At 43.8% G+C, this 21,572-nt stretch overlaps 1 protein-coding gene and 1 non-coding gene across 2 annotated transcripts in view; one reads left to right on the top strand and one right to left on the bottom strand.

The window, feature by feature from the left end:
- PTPRB (protein tyrosine phosphatase receptor type B) overlaps positions 1-21,572 on the bottom strand; it is a 121,036-nt gene that overhangs the window by 57,474 nt on the left and 41,990 nt on the right. Inside the window, exons 5-9 of the mRNA XM_075552777.1 lie at positions 14,970-15,248; positions 11,183-11,440; positions 8,182-8,442; positions 3,911-4,180; positions 2,737-2,997 (exon numbers count right to left, since the gene is read on the bottom strand). Of these exons, the coding sequence (XP_075408892.1) occupies positions 2,737-2,997; positions 3,911-4,180; positions 8,182-8,442; positions 11,183-11,440; positions 14,970-15,248 (1,329 nt within the window). The remainder of the gene's footprint in view (positions 1-2,736; positions 2,998-3,910; positions 4,181-8,181; positions 8,443-11,182; positions 11,441-14,969; positions 15,249-21,572) is intronic.
- Positions 4,255-4,386, top strand: LOC142452159 (small nucleolar RNA SNORA5). Its single transcript, XR_012785196.1, has one exon. It is a non-coding gene; the product is annotated as a small nucleolar RNA SNORA5 (small nucleolar RNA).

Below are 21,572 nucleotides of genomic sequence, written 5' to 3'. Positions count from 1 at the left end.
CTTCCTCTGTGTCACTGCCAAGCATGAAGACCTTTTCCAGGGACTGGTCTCTCCTGATAACATGTGCAAAGTACACGAGATCAAGTCTCACCATCTTTGCTTAGGAACAGTCTGGCTGTGCTTCATCAAAGACAGATGTGTTTGTTCTTTTGACAGCCCATTGCACTTTCAATAGTTTCACCACGCTCCAATGCATCCATTCTTCCTTGGTCTTTATTCCGTGCCTAACGTGCACACGCAGATGAGGCAATGGAGATATCAAGGCTGGGTCGGGGAAATACCAGTCCACACAGTCACACCCTTGCTTTTCAACAGTTTAAAGAGGTCTTGTGCCGCAGATTTATGCCCCACGGCAATGGGTTGTTTCATCTCTTGACCGCTCTTTCCATGGGCGTCGATTGTGGATCTGAGCAAGATGAAATCCCTGGCACCTTCAATCTTTTCTCCGTTTATCATGAGGTTACAATTGGTCCAGCTGTGAGGATGTTGGCTTTCTTTACATGGAACTGTAATTCCTACTGAAGGCTGCAGTCCTTGATTGTCATCAACAAGTGCGTCAAGTGCTCCGCACTTTCAGCAAGCAAGGGTGTGTCATCTGCGTATGGAAGGCTGTCAATAAGCCGTCCTCCAATCCCGACACTGCTTTCTACTTCCCATCATCCAGCTTCTCTTCTTTGCTCAGCATGGAGATTGAGTAAGTATTGAGAAAGAATGCACATCTTCTCCTGATTTTGAACCCTGCAGCACTCCCTTTGTTCGGTTCCTACAACTGTATCTTAATCCATGTACAGGTTCTACGTGAGCCTCGTGAAGTGTTCGGAATTTTCACTCTTCTCAAGGATATCTATAGTGTGTTATGGTCCACACAGTGGAACGCCTTTGCACAGTCAATAAAAACACAAGTAAATGTCTTTCTAGTATTCTCTGCTTTCAGCCAAGACTCATCTGACATCCTCAATGATATCCCTCATTCCACATTGCCTCTCAATCTGAATTTCTGGCAGTTCCCTCCAATGCACTGCTGCGACAGTTGTTGGATTATCTTCAGTAAAAAATTTACTTGCATGCAATAGCAATGATATTCTTTTGAGCTACTTTTTTGGCGGGGAATATGTACAAATACTGATATCTTTAAATCAGTTGGCCAAGTAGCTATTTCCAAAATTTCTTAGCATAGGTGAATGTGTGCTTCCAGTTTGCTGACTCAAGCTGTCCTCAATCTGGAAGCTGTGTGGAACCTGCTCACTTTGGGTAACCCTGCCAGGATTAAAGACACCAGTGACCTAGCGCCCACCACCCCGACAACGCAGAAGCTACCATAGCAGGACAAACGGACAGACAAGTGGTGTGGTGGCCAATAACATTAGGGAAAGGCAAAATAAAACCACATTTAGATAGTCCTAAATACACACCTGTTAAAATGGCCGAAATAAAAGAAAACAAAAAACCAACCCGACAATACCAAGTGCAGGCAAGGAAGTAGAGGAACTGGAAATCTCATGCATTGCTGGTGGGAATGAAAAATTGTACCTTCACTTTGGAAAAGAGCTTGGAATTTTCTTTTAAATATACCCTTAATCCTAGGAATCAGACATCTGGGCGAGGGTGATGATGACAAGTGGTTTTTCCAGGACTAATGAAAGATACTATTCTACAAATACAGAAATCTCAGTCTTATATAGGATGATCAAAAGCTCTCACCTAGGCCATTCTACGGCAAAGAGCGGTTCTTAAAAGCAGCCGTACTAGGCAGCAGACTACCCACAGAGAAATACAAATTAGACTGATCGTTTTAACAGCACCAATAAATGTCGGAAAAGTGAGAATAATATCTCTTTGGATTGAGAGAAAATAACTTTGCGCACAGAATTGTAGCCCAGGGAAAAACAGTTCATGACTGCGAGCTATATTAAGACATACCCACACCAACAAAAGAGAAAGTTTGTCCCTAAAACTCGTTTGGAGAATGTTCTTGGGATAAAGTGGTGCCAGACAGGACTTGTGAGATGCAGGAAGGAAAGATGAGAAAATCAGCGATACATTGGTGAGTAAATCTACATCAACAGTGACGACAGGAACCGGTAATGCTGTTTGTGGGATTAAATAAGGAGATTGACATAAAAATACAGGGCAACAGCACATAAACTGAAGATGGGAATCTCCAGTTAAGACCTTGCGAGCTGTCCCACTGAGAAAAGTAAACGGAAGATTACTGCACGTCACTACATCTCTCCCCCTACTGGCCTCTGCACCCCTGTGCCCCCTCCTTTGCGTTGGAACTGAAGTCCAAACTCCCCGCGTGTTTTCTCTAGGCAGTCGCTGCCCTGCACATGGGACAGCTACACCAACTCCGCCCTCTATTTACATCCTCGCTAATCTCCTTTCTTCCAAACCAGCAATCATAAGTCGATACAATAAAATCTGTTATTTCTCCTTTGACTAAGACAGTCCTCCTTTTGACCCCAGTTCTTCTGTCAGATTCTAAGCCCATTCCTCTACTTTACTTTATAGGACAACTCTATGGAATGATTGCTCTTTTGATTTTAGCAAATTATTGTCAAACAAAGTAAAATGAAGAAATGGATAAAGAATTGGAATTAGTGAAACAGAATCCAATCACAGAAGGTTCTTAAAACAATACCCAGGATAATTGGCATTTAATGAGCATTTGTAAGTTGATTAAATGGTAAATGATTCAGAATATTTTTACAATCTAAAAAGTATAAAGCATATTACCTGTTCTTCCACATATTGAGGAACGATTTGTTAAGTCTCCACTAATACTGATGACCGTAGCCTTGTAAATCCGTCCAGGCACCAGGTCAGTAAAAGTGAATTCTTTGGCATCTTTGGAGAGCAACTTGTGGATGAGCAAGAGGTCTCGATCAGCTAGTGAAATGATGTAATTCTCCCATTCTGCTACCGGGGCCTGCCACATAATGCCCAGCGAGGTCTCATTGGCATGTTTGACACGCAGCTGAAGCACAGCCAGGGGTACTGAGCAAAAAGCAAGGGAGACTTTGATTCACTTCCAATTACGGGGTTTCTTCAGAGAGTTGTTGTCATTTTTAAATTCTTGTAAGCATTTTTTTTCTTAAACAGATAATCATGTAACATAACCAGAATACTGTTAGAAAACACTTTGCTGGAAAAATAATTTATGCTGACCAGGTATTAATTAACTAGCATTGTCCTCTCCATATAAAATCTAGCATACAAAAATACTTAATCCAACTTTGTCATCCACAAAACAGCAGAGCAAAGTCCGTGCCTACGTGTGTAGGTAGGTTGGGAGTCTTTGTTACCCTTATAGTTTGGAAATGACCAAGAACTTTCTTCCTGGCCTTTCTGAGAGGTGAACACTGGTGGGTCCATGAAAAGAGGCGGAGGCTGCCTACTCACAGCAGCATCTGATGGGAGACTCCCGGTCTCTAAAGGAGTCCTTAGGCAGCACGATGGTTAAGAGCTTCACGACTAATCCAAGATCGGAGGTTCAAACCCATCTCGAAAGACCTCTAAGGAATGGCACAGAGATTTGCTTCCCGAAGGCCACAGCCTTGAATGTAGTTTCTGGAGTAATTAGTAGGATGATGTTATGAGTGGAAGTGATTGTTAATGCTCTCATTCGGTGAGATTAAATATAAGTTATTCCATGCCCGTCTTCAGCCGACAGTCTGTCTACAAACCAGAGAGAAAATCTACTAGTTTGTAATATCTCAAATTCAGGTAACATGGTCTATGGCCTTGATGGTTACGTAGGTTACATGGGAATGTGAGTAAACGACAGGCCCACAGACAGAGGCACCTCAGAAGCCCAGTGGAGTGATTTATGGGAGCTCTATGGAGCGCTGCGTTGGAAGAGACCCACTGACAACTAACAACCGACATTCACTCGTGGATGGTGGCTCACCTGTCCTGCCTTGGCAACGCGCAGAGTTCTTCAGGTTCCCACTGTGAACAGTGACCTCGACATCGTACAGTCTTCCTGGTATGAGCCCTAGGTCATCAATGACATAGCGCCTTTCTTCCTTTGCCACAGTGATGTTGAGCAGCACCGCGGACGCATCCAAGAGCACGAGTTGGTACTGCTCCCAGTCTCCAGCAGGGGGCAGCCAGCTCACTTCAAGGGCCCGCGGCCGGCCTTTGCTGCTGGCCTCCAGCTTCCCCACTTTCTCTGGAACTAAAGGGCAAAAAGAATGTCGGAAGGAGGCACTTTCCATAAGCAACCTGAGAGATTGTCATTCAAAACCGTTTAGCAGGTTTCCCTGTCTGTGGATTACTATAAGAGTGGTCTTTACTGGCCCAAAAGGCTGCCACAGAGACACTGTAACTCATGGGCCCTGTTCCTCTGGTGAGCCTCAGGGATACATTTTGTTACAGACATTAAAAAAAAAAAAAAGTGGTCTTTCGCCTCATATGGGGAGGCATTTGACACTTAACGGGATTTATGCTAAAATAATTTCAGTGATGTATCAGTAACATTAGCACCATCGATAATCCAGCGATAGGGATGATGCTTTGTATTGCCCACAGGCTGGTCTGTGAGACAACACTGATTTTGCTTCTAACGATGGAGACATTCTGGATGTGGCATCTCTCTGAGGAGATGCTGTGGTCACGCAACATTCCTTTCTTCTTTTTCAAAATGAAAAACGTTAAATCTCCTTGCAACACGACTCTGATCTTATTATTCAGGTGGCCTAAAGCACTCAAGGTTTCCTTGTTAACGACAGAAGACAAGCCCTCGAATTGACATTTGTGGTTCTACAAGGTCAAAGCCCATATCCTTCCAGAGGGATCTCTGACTCAGAATGCACGGCCGTCAAGTCAAATTTGGTTCCTAGAGACCCGAGAGGACAGAGAAGGCCTGGACCCGTGGGTTTCCAAGGCTAGAAATCGTGGTGAGAGTTAAAAGGCTCCTTTTTTCTCTTGCAGAGTGGCTGGCAGGGCCAACTGCTGCCCTTGAGATTAGCCGCCCACCTTGTAACCCAGGTCACAAACCAGCACCACGCTCAAAGGCCTCGTGCTCCGGCTGATCCTCCTGTAAGGACCCCATAGGATGGGGAGAGCAGCCCTATGAGTGTCCCAGACCATAACTCTTTATGGAAGGAGAAAGCCTGTCTTTCTCCCAAGGAGGGGCTGGTGGTTTCGAACTCCTCCCCCTGAGCTGCTGGGCTCCAGTGAGAGTTTCCTGGGATCTTCTGCCTCTGTGCTGTGTTTCCATCTTTCCTTCCACTTCAGACGTCTTCCCTTTTTTTCCTCTCCTCCTGACCAAGAGCTGCCTTTTCTTTGGCAGGGGAGTTAAAGGTCACCTACTCCGGGGCTCTCTTGGAGTTCTAAAACATGTTCTCTTCATTTGCATTTGTTTGAAAGAACATTTCATTGGGGCTCTTGTAACAATCCACACATCAATTGTATCAGCAACATTTGTACATAGGTTGCCATCATCATTTTCTAATTGAGCCCTTCATATCAGTTCCTCTCTTTGCCCTTTCTCTCCCCACTCCACCCCCTGTGACTACTTGATAAATTATAAATTATTATTTTCATCTCTTACACTGACTGCTGTCTCCTTTCCCCCAGAGTTTTTGTTGCTCGTCCCCCTTGTGGGGTTGGTGGGGAGGCGTGGTTATGTGTTGATCATTGCGATCAGTTCCCCCTTCCTCTCCTGCTCTCCACATCTCCCCCCTGCTTCCTGGTATCACTACTGCCGTTGCTGTCCCTGGGGGCGAGGGGGTGGTTTCTGACCTGGATTCCATGTGTCATGAGCTCTTATGTGTCTATGCTCCGGTCTAGCCCGAAGTGTAAGGCAGGACTGGGATTATGGTAGTGGGTGGGGGAGGGGAATGAGGGAGCCTCAAGGAACCAGAGGGGATATTGTGTGCTTCATCTGTGCTATCCTGCACCCTGGTTCACTCATCCCTTCCTTGTGACCCTTCTGTGAGGGGAAAGCACATTCTCTTCTCTTTTTTTTGGTTACAACTTCTCCCAAATCTTATTCTATACTTTCCTTCTAAAAGAAAAGTGAGTGTCAAAAACTATATATATATAAAACAAATACTTTTGCTCTCACACTATAGAATCAACATATTTTTACTATGGTAGAAGGCCTGATGGTGCTGTGATTAAATACTCAGCCCTTAAATGAAAGGCCAGCAGATGACGACCATCAGGCACTCTATGAGCATGACTTTATAAAGACATATAGTCTTACAAATCCTCTGGGACAGTTTTACCTTTGCCTGTGAATTGTTGTAAGTCCTGATCAAACAAACAGCAATGGGCAATGGTTATTTTAAATGTTACTTTTAGTCAACATAGATATTTAAATTGAAATGACCTATGGTTACTACCCAAATACATTTCCAATTCTTTTATTCTTTTTAAAAATCATTTGGAGTCTCTTACAGCTCTTATAACATTCCATACAGCAATTATATCAAGCATATTTGTACATATGTTGCCATCATTAGTTCCAAAACATTTTTCTACTTGAGCCCTTGGTATAAGCTCTTCTTTTTTCCCCCTCCCTCCCCCACCCTCCCACCTTCATGAATCCTCGATCAATTATATACTGTTATCATTATTTGATATCTTACACTGTCCATTGTCTCCCTTCACCCACATTGTTATTTGTCCCTTTCAAGGGGGTGGGTTATATATCCAACCTTGTGATGGGCTCCCCCTTTCTCCCCCCTCCCCCCTCCCCAGCCACCCCACTACCCTCATAATATCGCTACTCCCACTACTGTTCCTGAGGGATTTATCTGTCCTGAATTCCATGTGTGGAGAGCTCTTGTACCATTGTGTGTTTTCTCGTCTAGCCAGATTTGTAAGGTAGAACTGAGTCATGGTAGTGGGGTGAGGAAGCATTCAGGAACTAGAGGAATTATGTGTGATTTGTGAGTGCTATACTGCACCTTGGTTGAATCATCCCTTCCTTATAACCCTTCTGTGGGGGGATAGTCAATTGTCTACAGATGGGCTTTGGGTCTTCATTCCAACTCCCCTCGTTCACCTCGATATGGTTGTTTGTTTTTGATCTTTGGATACCTGATCCCTTCGGTACCTCGTGATCACACAGGCTGGTGTGCTTCTTTCATGTGGGCTTATTTGCTTCTCTGCTAGATGGCCGCTTGTTTACCTGCAAGCCTCTAAGACCCCAGGTTATCAGAACAAAGTGTTCTAACCCGTGTTCTTCTATTTTGGACAATAGAGCACTTCCTTCGTATCTCCAGTCGCATAGAGAATGGCGCCTGATGCCACACAGCTGGGTTTACCCACCACCACACACAGTCTGGGTGAGTGTGGCTGTGTTATGTGAAGTTCAAGGTTACCTACAGACAGGTCAGAGTAGTAAGATATTTCTCAGGACTCTGCTGTGAGAACTGAAAAAATGGATGCAACCTATGTAGTTATATGCTTGGTTCATGGAAACAGCAAAAAAAACCTGGCCATTATTAGAACTTTCATTTTTGTTTATGTCTATATTCTACCTCTACACTCTTACAATGTAGACTACTGGAAGCAGGGTTTGGAAAACATTGCCTGTAAAAATTCAGATAGTAAATATTGTGGCTTTAGGGGCAAGAATTGGACCTTGGTCTTGTAATTTTCTTTTCTTTAACGACCACTTAATGAAAGAAAATAAGAAAATGTAAAAGCCACTCTTAGCTCCCCACGATACAGAAACAAATCTGGCCCACTGGCATCGTTTGCTGAGCCCTGTCTAATTTCATTAAAAGCAAATGAAATCATAAACTTCCCAAAGTTCATAGAACATTAAACTTATTCACCAAAAGTTCTGGATAAATGCTTGGTGACATAAATTCATAAAATAATTGTTGGAAAAATGGCTAGGTGGTCACTAACCCTCCCTCTAAGACTCTCTCAGAAGTATATTATTTATTGTTATTAATGCTCCTGCCCTTATGCTACTTTAGTGGTGTGAAATGAAAAGGCACAGATAAAGACAGTCTTCAGATGGTCCAGGAATCCAAACACGTATGTTTCAAGCACACAGATGAAGGTGTGCGGTCCGGACCCACAGACGCCCTCAGGCCTATGAACCATCTTTCCCAGTCTGGAAAAGGAGTCTTCCTTCCAACTGACTTTGCCCTTTATGAGGATGAATCAAGCGTACTTGAACAACCAGAGAAAATTCTGGAGCCCAAGACTCACCTGTTCTGCCAACTGCCGTCTTCTGAGCAGACAAGTCACCTGCGATGCAGCTGATGGTAACTTGATAGAGGCGCCCAGGGGTTAAGTCTTTAAAGTGGATGTCAGTAAGCTGAGGTGCTAATTTGCGCTCCGTCACGGTGCCTTGGTGAGACAGGGTGACGTTGTAGGAGTCCACATCTCCAACAGGTCTCTGCCACTTGACGTTGAGAGAGGTTGAACTGCCATCATTGGTCACCTTCACATTTGAGACCTCCATGGGGGCTATTCGGAAGGAATGGAAAGGAAATTTTACTCAGGGTCTCTTGCCAGTATCGAGCGCCCTAGTGGCACCGTGGTTCCACTAGCCCTAGTGTTCAGCTATGACCTGCGAGGCTGACAGTTCAAACCCACCAAGCACTACCAGTGCTGCAGGAGGAAAACGAGGTTCTCTGCTCCTGGAAAGGCTTGCACTCTCAGGAACACCGTGCGGGGATGCTCTATGCCGGAACTGACTGGAGGGCAGTGGGCATTATATCTTACCAGTCTAAGAGGCCAAATTTTAAATCCATATCTAAAGTCCTATGAGCCGCACGCATTGCTCAGAAGGAAACATCCACTCCAGAATGTAAAAATGATACTGTGAATCTAAGGCTTTCTGGTTAGTGGGAAGAGGACAGTCCTGCCAGTCCGGAGCCTGCCGGAGTCTGGTGGGCTCTTCATCAGTCGGACAGCTCAAGGCGTCTTCCCAAGGACGGTGCTCCTCATTGCTAAGTCAGAACTTGTGCTGAAGACCTAAAAAAGTCCTTTTCCATTCTAAAATTCTTTAAATGGGATGCTCAGAGTGCTCTGTCATCTTCCAGCGTCTATAGAGTCAATAATAGAAACTGTACAATAAGCTACACAATAAATAAAATAAAACTATACAATAATAGAAGCTATACAACATGCATGCCAACCCATGGCAACCCCTGTGTGGCAGAGCAAAGCCACAGGGTGTTCAGTGGCTGATTGCTCAGAAAGAGGCTACCACGTCTTTCTTGTGAGGCACCTCTGTGTGAAACACAACTCTTACCTTCTTGATTGGAAGCTGAGCATGCTAGCTGTTTGCACCACCGCAGAGCTCCAGAGGAGAAGCACATTAGTTGAACAATGAGAACAAATTGTCGGTGTGTTGACAATGTTTCATATGAAATGAGAAAGTTATGGTGGAGTCACAGTTTTATTCATTAAAGAAAAATGATTGCAAAGGAGAGACACCGTGTGTGTCTGTGTTTTCTGTCTTTTGTTCATGTGATTTTGGGGCTCATTAAGGGTGTAATTTTCACTAAGGAGTCTTCAGTAAAGAAATCACATATCATTGATTTTTCAAAGGAAAGTTAGAAGTGTAGTTCACTCTTGGTATAAATAAATAATTCATATGATATACAAGTATATTACATTTTTATCAAGAATGTCAATGTATGTTTGAAGAGTGACATGAAAGACATGTAAATGGACAGACATACTCAAATATCTTTTAAAGCACAGCAATTTCCAAGGCACTGCATATCATCTTAAGATTCGATCATTTATCAAGAAAGGAGATTTGCTAGCACATCAGACCCCCCAGAAGCACTGGGATGGATTAGAATGTAAGCTCCAGGAGGGCAAAAACCTCATGTGTCTTGAGTCCCGCTCTGCCCACAATCCCTAGCATAGACGCCTACTCCTCACTTAGCGACTCTCTCATGACCTAACCTGTCACATGTATGACGAGAGTAAAGGAAAACGTGGTGGAAACTGCAGCTCATCATCTGTCTCCATAACTGTCTGTCAAGAACACACACTGAGGTGCAAGACAAGCAACATGCTGGCGCTGAGGTATGCGCGAACTTGGCAGAGTCACGGTTCCCCAAGGTTTGGCAGATGCATAACGATGCAATTTGGCAGTTTTGTAATAGTCATCCTTTATTTTGTGAGTGATATAATCATTCCCTACTTCACATACCACGGATTTTTTGCAGTAAAATATAATCTTTGGAATTTAACCATACCCCTAAGGGAGGAGTGGGCATCATTGAGATTCAATAAACACTATTTGGTGGAATGAATGGATGCAAAGGCGTGAACTAGTATTTGAAACCTAGAACACTTTGGTTTATCATGTTGGATTAAGCTATGAGAACAGGCCCTATGGAATGGGACACGTTTCCTTGAATAGAGGGTTTCCACAATTGTCGTAAGCACGTGGCTGAAGCAGGCCTGTACTTGTGCTTAGCTGCCACAGAGTGCGTTCCAGCTAGTGAGGAGCCCAGGTACGATACAACAAAACATCGCCCAATTCTGCACTGCCTTTCTAATGCTTTGTGTAGTCGAGTCCACTGCTGACGACACTGGGTATCGGGAGTGCCTTCTAACCCGGGGCTCCTCTTCCAGCATGCTACAGGACAGCATTCTTTTGAGATCAAAAGAATTTTCCTAAACTATTTTTCAAAAGTAGATTACCAGGTTTCTCTTCCTGGTCTGTCTTAGTCAGAAGCGCCACTGAACTCTGTCCACCATGGGTGACCCTACAGGTCTCAGAAATACCGGTGGGGTGGCTTCCATCATCAGAGCAACACACACATCTCACAATATGACAATCACACACAGGGGTGGTGAAGGTCTGTGTCGCTTATTGCTGCTTGGTTCTGTCTCGAGTTGATTTTGCATCATGGTGATGTCATCGGATGCGTAGAACTGTCTGACGGGATTTTCTAGGCTATAATCTTTGGGGGAGCTAGATTTTCTCCTGCAGAGGGCTGGGTGGGGGGGTTGATTGGATGGCCGAGCCACCAGGATCCATGCTTATGGACAGCATCGACAAAAGTAGGACTGTCACAAATGGCCCAAGGATGCCTGCTTAAGAGCAGGCGGTAGGAATGGGTGTACTCAACGAGGGAAGTAAAGCGCTAACATCAACACAACAATAAAAGGAGATCATTGTTTATGAAACAATTCCTTGCGTTGAGCTGTAGTCTTGCTCACTACCTAGAAAACATACCTGTCCGGACTAGTTTCGATCTGTAGTTCTGCAGGCCCGCAGCCTCTGTCACAATAGTGAGGTTGTAGAGGTGGCCAGGTGTCAGCCCACGAAAAGTGAAGGCAGTAGCATGTTTGTCCCCGGTGCCGCCCTGGACTAGAATCCCTTTATCCATTAGCATCAGCTGGTATCGGTCCACATTCCCAGAGCCAGGAGACCAGGAAATCAAGAGAGAATCGGTTTTGGTGGAAATCCCAATATCTTTCACGGGAGATGGCACTAGAAGTGGGGAGGGAGGGAGGCGGAGAGAAATCAAGTCTAAAGTGTTATTCATAATTTCCTTGTAGAGGACATACACACATTGGATTACAAATCACGCATTCATTTGTATATCTTTGTAAATCTATTTGGAGTAGTACCAGTAACACATAACAGCACTCTTGAATTTCAGTTGATTTTTGGTCTTTTGAAAGTCTACAGCTGAAAGCTACACCATAATTGTCTGTCTCCCCAACTCATTAGATGCCACGGAGTTGGTTTGAGTTGTCGTGACCTGCCCAGGCCTGTGACATCCTCACAATTGTTGTTACACCGGAGCCCACGTTGCAGCCCTTGTGCCAATCCAGCTGGTCAAGGGTCGTCCTCGTTTCCGTTGCTCTTGAACTTTGCCAAGTGAGAGAGGAAGATGGGCTTTCTGCTGCTCCTCCAAATAGTTACAGTCTTAGAGACTCCCAGGGGGCAGTTCTACTCTGTCCCTGAGGGTCCATAGGACTCAGCAGCAACCTGACGGCAGGGAGTTTGGGTTTGGTTCCACTTTACCAAGCATGATGCCCTTTTCCAGGGACTGGTCTTTCCTGATACTTGCAAAGTATGGGAGGTGAAGTTTCACCATCCTCATTTCTAAGGAACATTTCAGCTGTTCCTCTTCCAAGACAGATTTGTTTTTTGTTCTTTTGATAGCTCTTGATTCTTTGAATAGTCTTCCCCAGCACCATGGTTTGTGTAACGCAATGTCCAACTTTCACACGCATACAAGGTGACTGAAAACACCGTCGCTTGGGGCAGGTGCTGTTAGGGTCTCGGCCAGCTCTTAATGGCTATCGGCTCCCAACAAGGTGCACCTTTGTGTCACCGTTGCTTTTAAATACTTTAAGAAGATCTCATGCAGTGGATTTACCCTCTGAAGTGTGGTGTTTGATTTCTTGACCACTGCTTCCATGTGAATTAATTTTGGATCCAAATATAAGAAATCCTTGACAACGTGAGCTTTTCTGTTTATCTGTTGGTCCAATTGTGAGGGTTTTGTTTTCTTCACATTCAGTTGTAATCCATATTAATGCCTGTCCTCCTTGATCTTCATCAGCAAGTGCTTCAAGTCCTCCTCACTTTCAGCAAGACAGGTTGCGTCCTCTGAGTGTGGAAGGTTGTCAATCAGGCTTCCCCTGATTTCCCACAGAGTCCAGCTTCTCTGGTGGTTTGCTCAGCTTGCATATTGAACAAGTATGATGAGAGGACACAACCCTAACACACACCTTCCTGATTTGAAACCATGTCTGCAATTGTCTATAATTGTCTCAGTACAGTTTCCACACAAGCACAATGACCGTTCTGGAATTTCCTCGCTCCTCAAGGCTATTCAGAGTTCGTTACGATCTATACAGTCCATGCTTTTGCAGAGTTAATAAAGCAGAAGTCATCATTTTTTCTGGTACTCTTTGCTTTCAGTCAAGATCGACATGGTGTCAGCAATTACATCCCTTGTGCCATGTGCTCTTCTGAAGGCAGCTTGGGTTTCTGGCAGCTCCCTGTAGACGCACGTCTGCAACTGTTGTTGATAGTCTTCAGCAACATTTAATTTGCATGTGATATTAATGGCACTGTTAGATAATTGCTGCATTCTGTTGGGTCACCTTTCTTTGGAATGGGCTTAAATATGGATCTCTTTCCGTTGGTTGGCTCTTTCAGTTAGCGGTCTTTCAATTTCTTGGCATAACTGGATGTATCCAGTGTGTACCGCAACATCTTAATTGGTACTTGTCAATTCCTAGAGCTTTGATTCTGGAGACCGCCTTCAGTGCAGCTTGGACCTCTTCCTTAAGTGCAATTGGCTTTTGATCATAGGCTACCCCTTGACCTGGGTGAAAGTCGACTAGTTCTTTTTGGCACCGTGACTGTATTGTTTTCATCTTCTGTTGGTGCTTCCTGCATTGGTCAATATTTTCCATAGAATATTTCAATATTATAGCTTGAGGCTTGGCTTTTTCCGTGAGTTTTATCAGCTGAGCCTGTTCTTCCTTTTTGGTTTTCCAACTCTAGGTTTTTACACATTGCATTATAATATTTTACATTGCTTTCTTGAGCTGCCCTGTGACGTTTTCTGTTCAGCTCTTTGACTTCATCCTTTCTTCTGTTTGCTTTAGCTTCCCTGTGAATAAGAGCAAGGTCCAGATTTTCTTCCCTGTGAATAAGAGCAAGGTCCAGATTTTCTTCTGACCTCCACTTTGATTTTTTCTTTCTTCTGAACGACCCTTTCCCTTCTTAGTGTCTGATGTTCTTGAAATCATCCCACAGCTCAACAGGTCTGTCATCTGTATTCTGTTCTTCGGATGTTCTCAAAATTCAAGTGTGATAGACTCAAGGTCATATTTTGGTTCTCATGGACTTGTTTTCATTTTCTTCAACTTGAACTTCCATAGGAACAACTCATGTTTTGTTCAGCAGTCAGCCCCTGGTCTGGGTTTGGCTGTTGATAGTGAGTTTCTCCATCGTCTCTTCTGAAAGATGTAGTCAACTTGATTTCTGTGTATTCCATCTAGAGAGGCCCACAGATATAGTTTATAGCATTGACAATACTACTTAGTAGGTATTAAAGATAACTTTTGTGTATAATGGGTGACATGATGCAGTAGGAAACGGAAGAGACAAAGGAAGGAACTAGATAGATGAAAGAGAGAGGGAAACAGAGAGAGCCAAAGAGGGGAGTGGGACTGATAAGAAAGATCAAGGGAGTGATAAGGTGCCATTGGTATCGCGATGTGTAAGTGCAGAAGGTGACTTACCTCCCACCATGTCAAGGGAGCAAGACTTGTTTCAAGCATAGGAATATTTAGGAAACATCATGAGTTGATGTTATGGAAGGATATATAAAGGAGGGACACATCTTCTAAATGTCTTATGGATCAAACTTATAAAAGAAGGCATACAAAGCCTGTGGCCGTGGCTTTGAATCAGAAAAGCCGTCAGGGAGCAAGAGTGGAGGGTGAGTGGGTTGGAAAGGGGGAACTGATTACAAGGATCCACATGTGACCTCCTCCCTGGGGGATGGACGGCAGGGAAGGGGGGGAAGGGAGACTCCGGATAGGGCAAGATATGACAAAATAACAATGTACAAATTACCAAGGGCACATGAGGGAGGGGGGATTGGGGAGGGAGGGGAAAAAAAAGAGGACCTGATGCAAAGGGCTTAAGTGGAGAGCAAATGCTTTGAGAGTGATTAGGGCAAAGAATGTATGGATGTGCTTTATACAATTGATGTATGTATCTGTATGGATTGTGATAAGAGTTGTATGAGCCCCTAATAAAATGTAAAAACAAACAAACAAAAAAAAGAAAGCAAGAGTTCCACGATTTTTTAAAAATCACGCAGCAAGCTGACAGCGCAGCCTGCCTCATTGTTTCGGTAGTCTTTCCACTGGTCCACACAGCTTTGCCCTCCTTCCTTTTGTGCCTGGCATGGTATCCTCATCCTCATTCCCATGCCTTTAGAAGAATCACGAACAAAACCCAACTACCTGTACATAGCTCTTACCTGTGGATCCATTGGTGTACACTGTAGACGAACGTTTAGTTCCAGAAACCGCTAAGATGGCAATATCGTACTTATTGCCAGCAGTGAGGTTAAGGAAAGTGTGCACAGTCCGTGAAGTATTGCCTTGAACTTGCGCCCTCTGGATCTCTTGGTTCTTGTCATCTAATAGCTGCACCTCATACCAGCTGACTGTCCCGGGAGAAGGAGTCCACCAAACCTGCAAGCTGGCCGGCGTGCTCTGCTCTCTCCTGACTTCAACCCTCGCGGGAGGGAGAGGATCTGCAAGGCAAATGCCACGGATGGAGACAGGGCATGAGGCTTTGTCAAATGGCTGTTTTCCTTGCTGCAGTCCACATTAAGGTTTTTAAAGCAATTTAAGTAGTGCTCGAGTTACGAGGAACATAATTGCAGCCATCGTGTGTGTGTGTGTGTGTGTGTGTGTGTGTGTGTGTGGTCCATCATTAGTAATATGTACTACGACAACATTGAAATACCCCTGTGAGTTATGGAGGAAAAATGTGGCAGTCTGCTTCTATAAAGAAATCCTTCGGGGCAGTTCTATGGGATCACGTCCAGGGAGGGTTACCACGCGTCAGAATCAACTTATAGCAGTGGTTCTGGTTTTGGGTAGTTCCTAACCCACCAAAAGAAATAAAAGGCCACATTTCCTTTTATGAATAAAAGGCAATAATAAGAAAAACTAGCGGGGGTGGGGGGGGGGAGAGATTTCTGAGGAACATCTGAGCTGACCTGCAACAGAACCTGAGACGGTGAGACGGTGTTTGATACCCATACCTCGGACATCTATTGCTATTTTACTTTACCTCCTACTAACCAAATAAGCAATCAAATAAGTAAAACAAAACAAAAAATCTCTTACTGCTTACTAGTCATATGAACTCTTTTATTTTTAATAAAACTTTTTTGTTAAGCTAGCTCTGGCCTTGAAATTGAAGCCAGGTTCGCTCTCTCTCTCTCTCTACCTATTTATCTATATTAGCTTGCCTATTTAACACACTTTTCAAACATTGACAAACACCAAGGTTATTTCTAAATAAATGCTGAAAATATCAACAGAAAACATATTAAGACATATCTGAAATTTGTGCTGCACTTTTTATTTTCTAGGGAGTGGCTTTTGGGTGAAAAAATATACATATTTGTGGTGGTTCTTAGATATTAGAAAATCACAAAGGAGTCTAAGTTAGGTCTGCTCACCAAACGGATTCTACTAAAAGTGGGATTCCCTCTATCATTAGATTTTCTAAACTCCAGTTCTGGGAATGAAGCCTAGGGAACACCCTGGAGCTGCTAGCACCCTAGAGTAGATGGGAAACCCTGGGCTCAGCTGTTCATTAGTTTCAGTTCTCAAAGCCATGGGACTATTTGTGGCTTCTCACTTTCCTAGTGTTGAATCCCCACTGTAGCACTTGAAATAGACTGTACAGCATGGCTCCAGATTTGGAAGTAGGTCAATGGCATTTAATGAGCAGCACTCTCGCGGTACTGTGGGACATCTGGGAAAGGAGGATCTCTCTACCCTCAGTAACGGAGCCCTGGTGGCCTAGTGGGTTACAAACTGGGCTATTAGCCAGAAGGCTGGAAATTCAAAACCACCAACTGCTCCTCGAGAGAAAGATGAGGCTTTCTGCTCACAGCCTTGGAAAGCCACAGTGCAGTTCTACCTTGTCCTATAGGGTCACTGTGAGTTGGAATAGACTGGATGGAATAGACCTTGGTGTTCTGGTACCCTCAGAACTGGGTGTAGCACAGTAGAGAGACAAAGACATGAGAGATTTTTCTGGAATCCTTCATGATACTTAATATATAAAGTAGGACCAATATACTAGAGACCAATTTTCAAGGATCCACTGGGTGATTTAGTGGCATGGCTATAATGACTTCAATTCCTAACTAACTTCTGATAGATGAAATTTTACTCGCAAAATACTTCTAGGAATCTAGAATAGTATAGACCGTATGAGTCTTGCATATCCCATGGACAAACAGATGAATTCTGGGCTCCCACTTAACTCTAGCCTCAATCCAAGAGCAATTAGTTCTGATAACATGGCTCTGCTCAATAGTCACTTTCATGAAATGATCACTGAAGACAGGGTGCTACAGCAAAGTGTGGTGAAGAAAGCAGATGGTGTCGGGCTATCAATTGCAAAAAGTACCCATGGTCTAGAAGGCTAGTATTCAAACAAGCAACCAGCTAAGTGAGGACTCAACTAAGTCCACCAGCTTGTGTGATCCAAAGATGACAGTAACAAAACCCAAACATGACGAAGGGGAAAGTCTCAGAGTTTACATGGTGAACACCCAATTTGTAGAAGGCTATGGAGGACAGTGTGAGTCCAAAACTCATCTGCAGAGTATCTAGTCAGATCAGATATCCACTATCCACACGCAAGGGACTCAAACAGTCATACTATCAGATAGATAGGGACCATTGTAACTTGATTATGCTGGACATCATTTGATACTTGGTCAGTTGACCTCCCTCTTGACCCAACCGGAATTTGTTCTAGTATTTGTTGCTTGTTCCATGACAAAAATTTCTTCCTTGCCTTTTAAAAATATTGAGGGCAATTTTTTCTTTTTCACTCATTATTTGTATTTTTTCTTTGTGTTATTATTATTATTTTTATCCTTACCATTTTGTTTTGTTTCTATTGGGTTTCCCAGTTTGTGAAGCACAGAAGGAGTATATTCGTAGAGATATTAACTGATGCAAGGGTTTATAGGGGAGGTGGGGTGACGGGGTGAGAGACGTAGGGGGGTGAGGGAATCTGGGGAGCAAACAATGAATGCAGGAGTGGGGAGGGAGCACTAGAAGTGATTGTGATTGCCCAACTCATTTTAAAAGTGATTTAACCAAAAACAAACAAAAGGCTGTAAAATTGATTGTGGTAATGATTGTATAACTCTTCTTAATATGTCTTCACTATTGAATTGCATGATTTGTGAATGATATGCCAATAAAGCCGTATTAAAAAATAAAAAGAATACTATAGGTTTAAGCCAATGTTTATTTGTGATTGATAAATAGAAATAGGTACAATAGCTCGGCAAAACCAGGTTACCTAATGACACCAGGGACCTTGGCAACATGGTGGGCAACTAACTGGAAGGGCTGGGTTTGCTCCCACCAGGTGCTCTAAGAGAGACAGGTAAGAAGGCTCTCTGCTTCCATAAAGACCAACAGGCTTGGAAACCCTCTGATCAGTTCGACTTTGTCCCATGGAGCTGCTGTGAGTTAGAAGCGACTCAACAGCAGTGGGTTGTTCTTGAATGGCACCACCAGAGGCATGAGCCGTTAGGCATCCAATGCTATCCCCATGGTCCTGGGCAGATTTGATGACCTCGTCTGATCGGTGACATCCTTGAAACCCTATGGAACTTGAGCTCGGCACACGAGGTCCCCACGAGTCAGAATCGATTAGACAGTAATAAGCAGAGACGCCACAGGCTTCCTGACCTACAGTCAATCTAATGTTTTGTCTGTGCTTCATGCTATGATTTATAGGCGTATACTGGACTGCGGATATTTAATAAGGCAGGTGGAATTTTGTGGTATCCGTAACAAACCTGAAACTTCCTGTGGCAGAGGCAAGAGTAATCTTACCAAACCTTAACCTTAAGCAACCAAAGAGCTCAAAACCTAGGCGAGCGGGAAAGATCAGGCTGTGAGTGTGACACCCCCGTGTGCCAGTCACTTTGCTTACTGGAGGCGTGTAGGTCGCAGAATCTGATTTCTTAGTCTGCTACCTTGCAACACTGTCATTTGGGGCCATTTCCTCACTTCTTTGCCCTCAGTTGCACCATCCAACCCATGCTGACAATATTGTTATCTTTCTAGCAAAACTACTTGAATTGAACGTTATATTACATAACGCATTTACAACAGTGTCTGGCACAGGGGAGGTGCTGAGGATTACTTTTTGCTTTTCGCGGATTTTCTCCAGAAGGACCTGTTCATCTGCTCCTGTAAAGACGTCAGTCTAGATGGGGAAACTCTCTGCAGTCACTTTACTCTGTCATATGGAGCTGAGATCAACTCCACAGCACCCAAGAGCAACAGTCAAGAGAGGATAATTATCACACAAGAAGCCAAGGTGTAGTGGTAGCCAGTGAAGACTTGGGAATCAGACGGAACCAAATTCAAATCCCAGTTCCATTGTCCTCATAACGGCAACCTTTGGGAAGGAGTCCTAGTGGAGTAGTTGGTTATGCGCTGGGCTCCTAATTGCAAGGTCAGGGGTTCAAACCTACTAGATGCTCCTCGGGAGAAAGATAAGGCTTCTTCTCCTACAAAGAGGCATAGTTTCGGATACCCGAAGGGGCAGGTCTACTCTGTCCTATAGGGCCACTGTGAGTCAGATTGCACTCCATAGCACTTAGTGGTTGAAGGAAGAATGTTTTGATAAATAACAAGGTGATAAGGGAAACTACCTGGTGCACAGTGGGCACTCAGTAATATAAACTTCTTTCTGTCTACGTTATCATAAATTATTTTCCCCTCTCAATTACAAAACGGAGGCAAAAGCAGGATGATTTTAGTGGGGGTGGGGGGTTGGTCTTAGGGAAGCTAACCTGATAGCCTTAATTATCTTCCTCATAAAAAAGCCTTGACAGCATCTTATCAGTTTAATACCATGAACGTTCTGCTCAGCTAAAACTTAACATTCCCAAGATGATGCTCGTCTATTTTTTCTTGAGGACAAAGGGTGATTTCTGCTTGGCAGCAGTATTTGAATTTTGTCTTACATAGAACCCCAAACAAAACTCACTGCACTTGAGTTGCTTCCATCTCACCGAAGCCCAGTAGGACACGGTAGAATTGGCCCCGTGGTTTCCGAGACCATAACTCTGTAGATGGGAGAAAGCCTTGTTTGTCTCCTGCGGAGTCTCCTCGGGCAGTTAGTTTCACACTGCCGGTTGTGGTTAAGCAGCTCAGTATCGAACCACTATGCCACGAGGCTATGGGCGTCTTAATAAAAGGAAAGAATGCAATTTGTCCCTTGTCGAAATGTTATTGGGAACCTGGTAAGAAGACACTTCAATCCTACGAGAGCCTAATTGTGTCCTCTCCACCCCCAAATCACTCCTAACCCTCATACTTCAGGTTTATTCCTATTTGGGAACTGGCAGTCTTTGTTCTATTTATTAGGCAATATTAGCGAAGAGTGTGCCTTCATTAAATCTCTTTTGAGATATAAAAGAGATTAAATAAGCAAGTGAGTAAGCAGAGATGGCGAACTACACGAAGATCACCCAGGAATGGAATCTCAAAAAGACAAGACCCTCCGTAGCTGATCGAAAGACCTTCCCCTGAGACTTCATGGCTGGGAGAAAAATCAAGAATTAAAGTCTTGGAAACTCATAGCAGTTCGACCCTGTCCTACAGGGTCACTGCGAATTGGCATCACCTCAATGGCAGTCACGTAAGCACCCATGTCCTTAGTTGGGACCTGTGGCCCCTGTGAGAAGGAAGTTTTGTTGGTTGCAGCCACTCGGCACGGAACACGCAGACATTTAAGAGCAACCCTGTGGAACCAAGTGAGAAGCATTCTTGCTGAAGCGGCGATTTCACTAAAGGACAAGGAGGAGGCAACAGCTGTTTTCAGCGATAGTTCAAATGGATCTCTGCGGCCACGGATGCTAACGACAAAGCCAGATAAAGGTTCACGAAAATGGCGTTTATCACCACCATCATCTAAACACAGGCAACCTGCAAAATCCAAGTTACAGAAATTGAATTTTAAGATTGCGTGCCTACAGAGTGAAATTCAGAAATGCAGACTTTATCTGATCTCTCTGAGCCAAAAACCAAAACAGTCATCCTTTGTACATCCGCTAGAACAAAGGAACAATGAGACTGGGAAGTGCCTGGGCTGCGAGAATTTGCACTGGAAACAAACACTTGAAGGCCCATTTCTACTGTGATAAAGCCCCTTGCTGGCAGTTGTCCATGCTTGCCGCAGAAGTTAACTCGTTTTCAGAGGTGACTTTTTTACTTAAGCCCAGTGAACATGCTGGCATATTAAAAAAAAGTTTAAAAATATTTTATTAGATGAAAAGTAGATACCTTCATTAGAGGTGCTAATTCTCTTTCTATAATGAGATTTTAAGTGCCATTTAAAAGTGAATTTTTATACCTGTAATCTCCTATTATGTGATAAATCCTTAGAAAAAGACGTTAGATTGATAACAAGCTTAAATAAGCCTTTGGCGCCCATAGGTGGCCCATGCACTGTCTGCGATCTGTTTGTCCGCGGTGCCTTCTGAATCTATTAGAAGGCTCCATGCCCTTATTTGGCCTTATGTCAATCACAAGACAACATTATTTTAAAAATGCTGTCCGTGCCCTGTAATTTCTGCTGATTGTCAGAGGAAGCAAGGATTTATACATGCGCAGTCTCACGTCTCTGGGTTTTGCACCCAGCACTCTCATATACCTAGTAACCAGGTGAATAATTTGATCAACATATCAAACATTTTCCATTAGCTGTAAGTTTAAGACATCTTTGTCCTTCTTGGCTTCAGACAGACCTGAAATATGGGATAATAAAGACAAAGATCTGCAGTATTCATCTC

This window comes from Tenrec ecaudatus, chromosome 6 (genome assembly GCF_050624435.1).
Source record: "Tenrec ecaudatus isolate mTenEca1 chromosome 6, mTenEca1.hap1, whole genome shotgun sequence".
In the NCBI taxonomy this organism is placed as follows: domain Eukaryota; kingdom Metazoa; phylum Chordata; class Mammalia; order Afrosoricida; family Tenrecidae; genus Tenrec; species Tenrec ecaudatus.
Note: the sequence above shows the minus strand (reverse complement) of the source record. Positions and strands in the feature narration are given on the sequence as shown.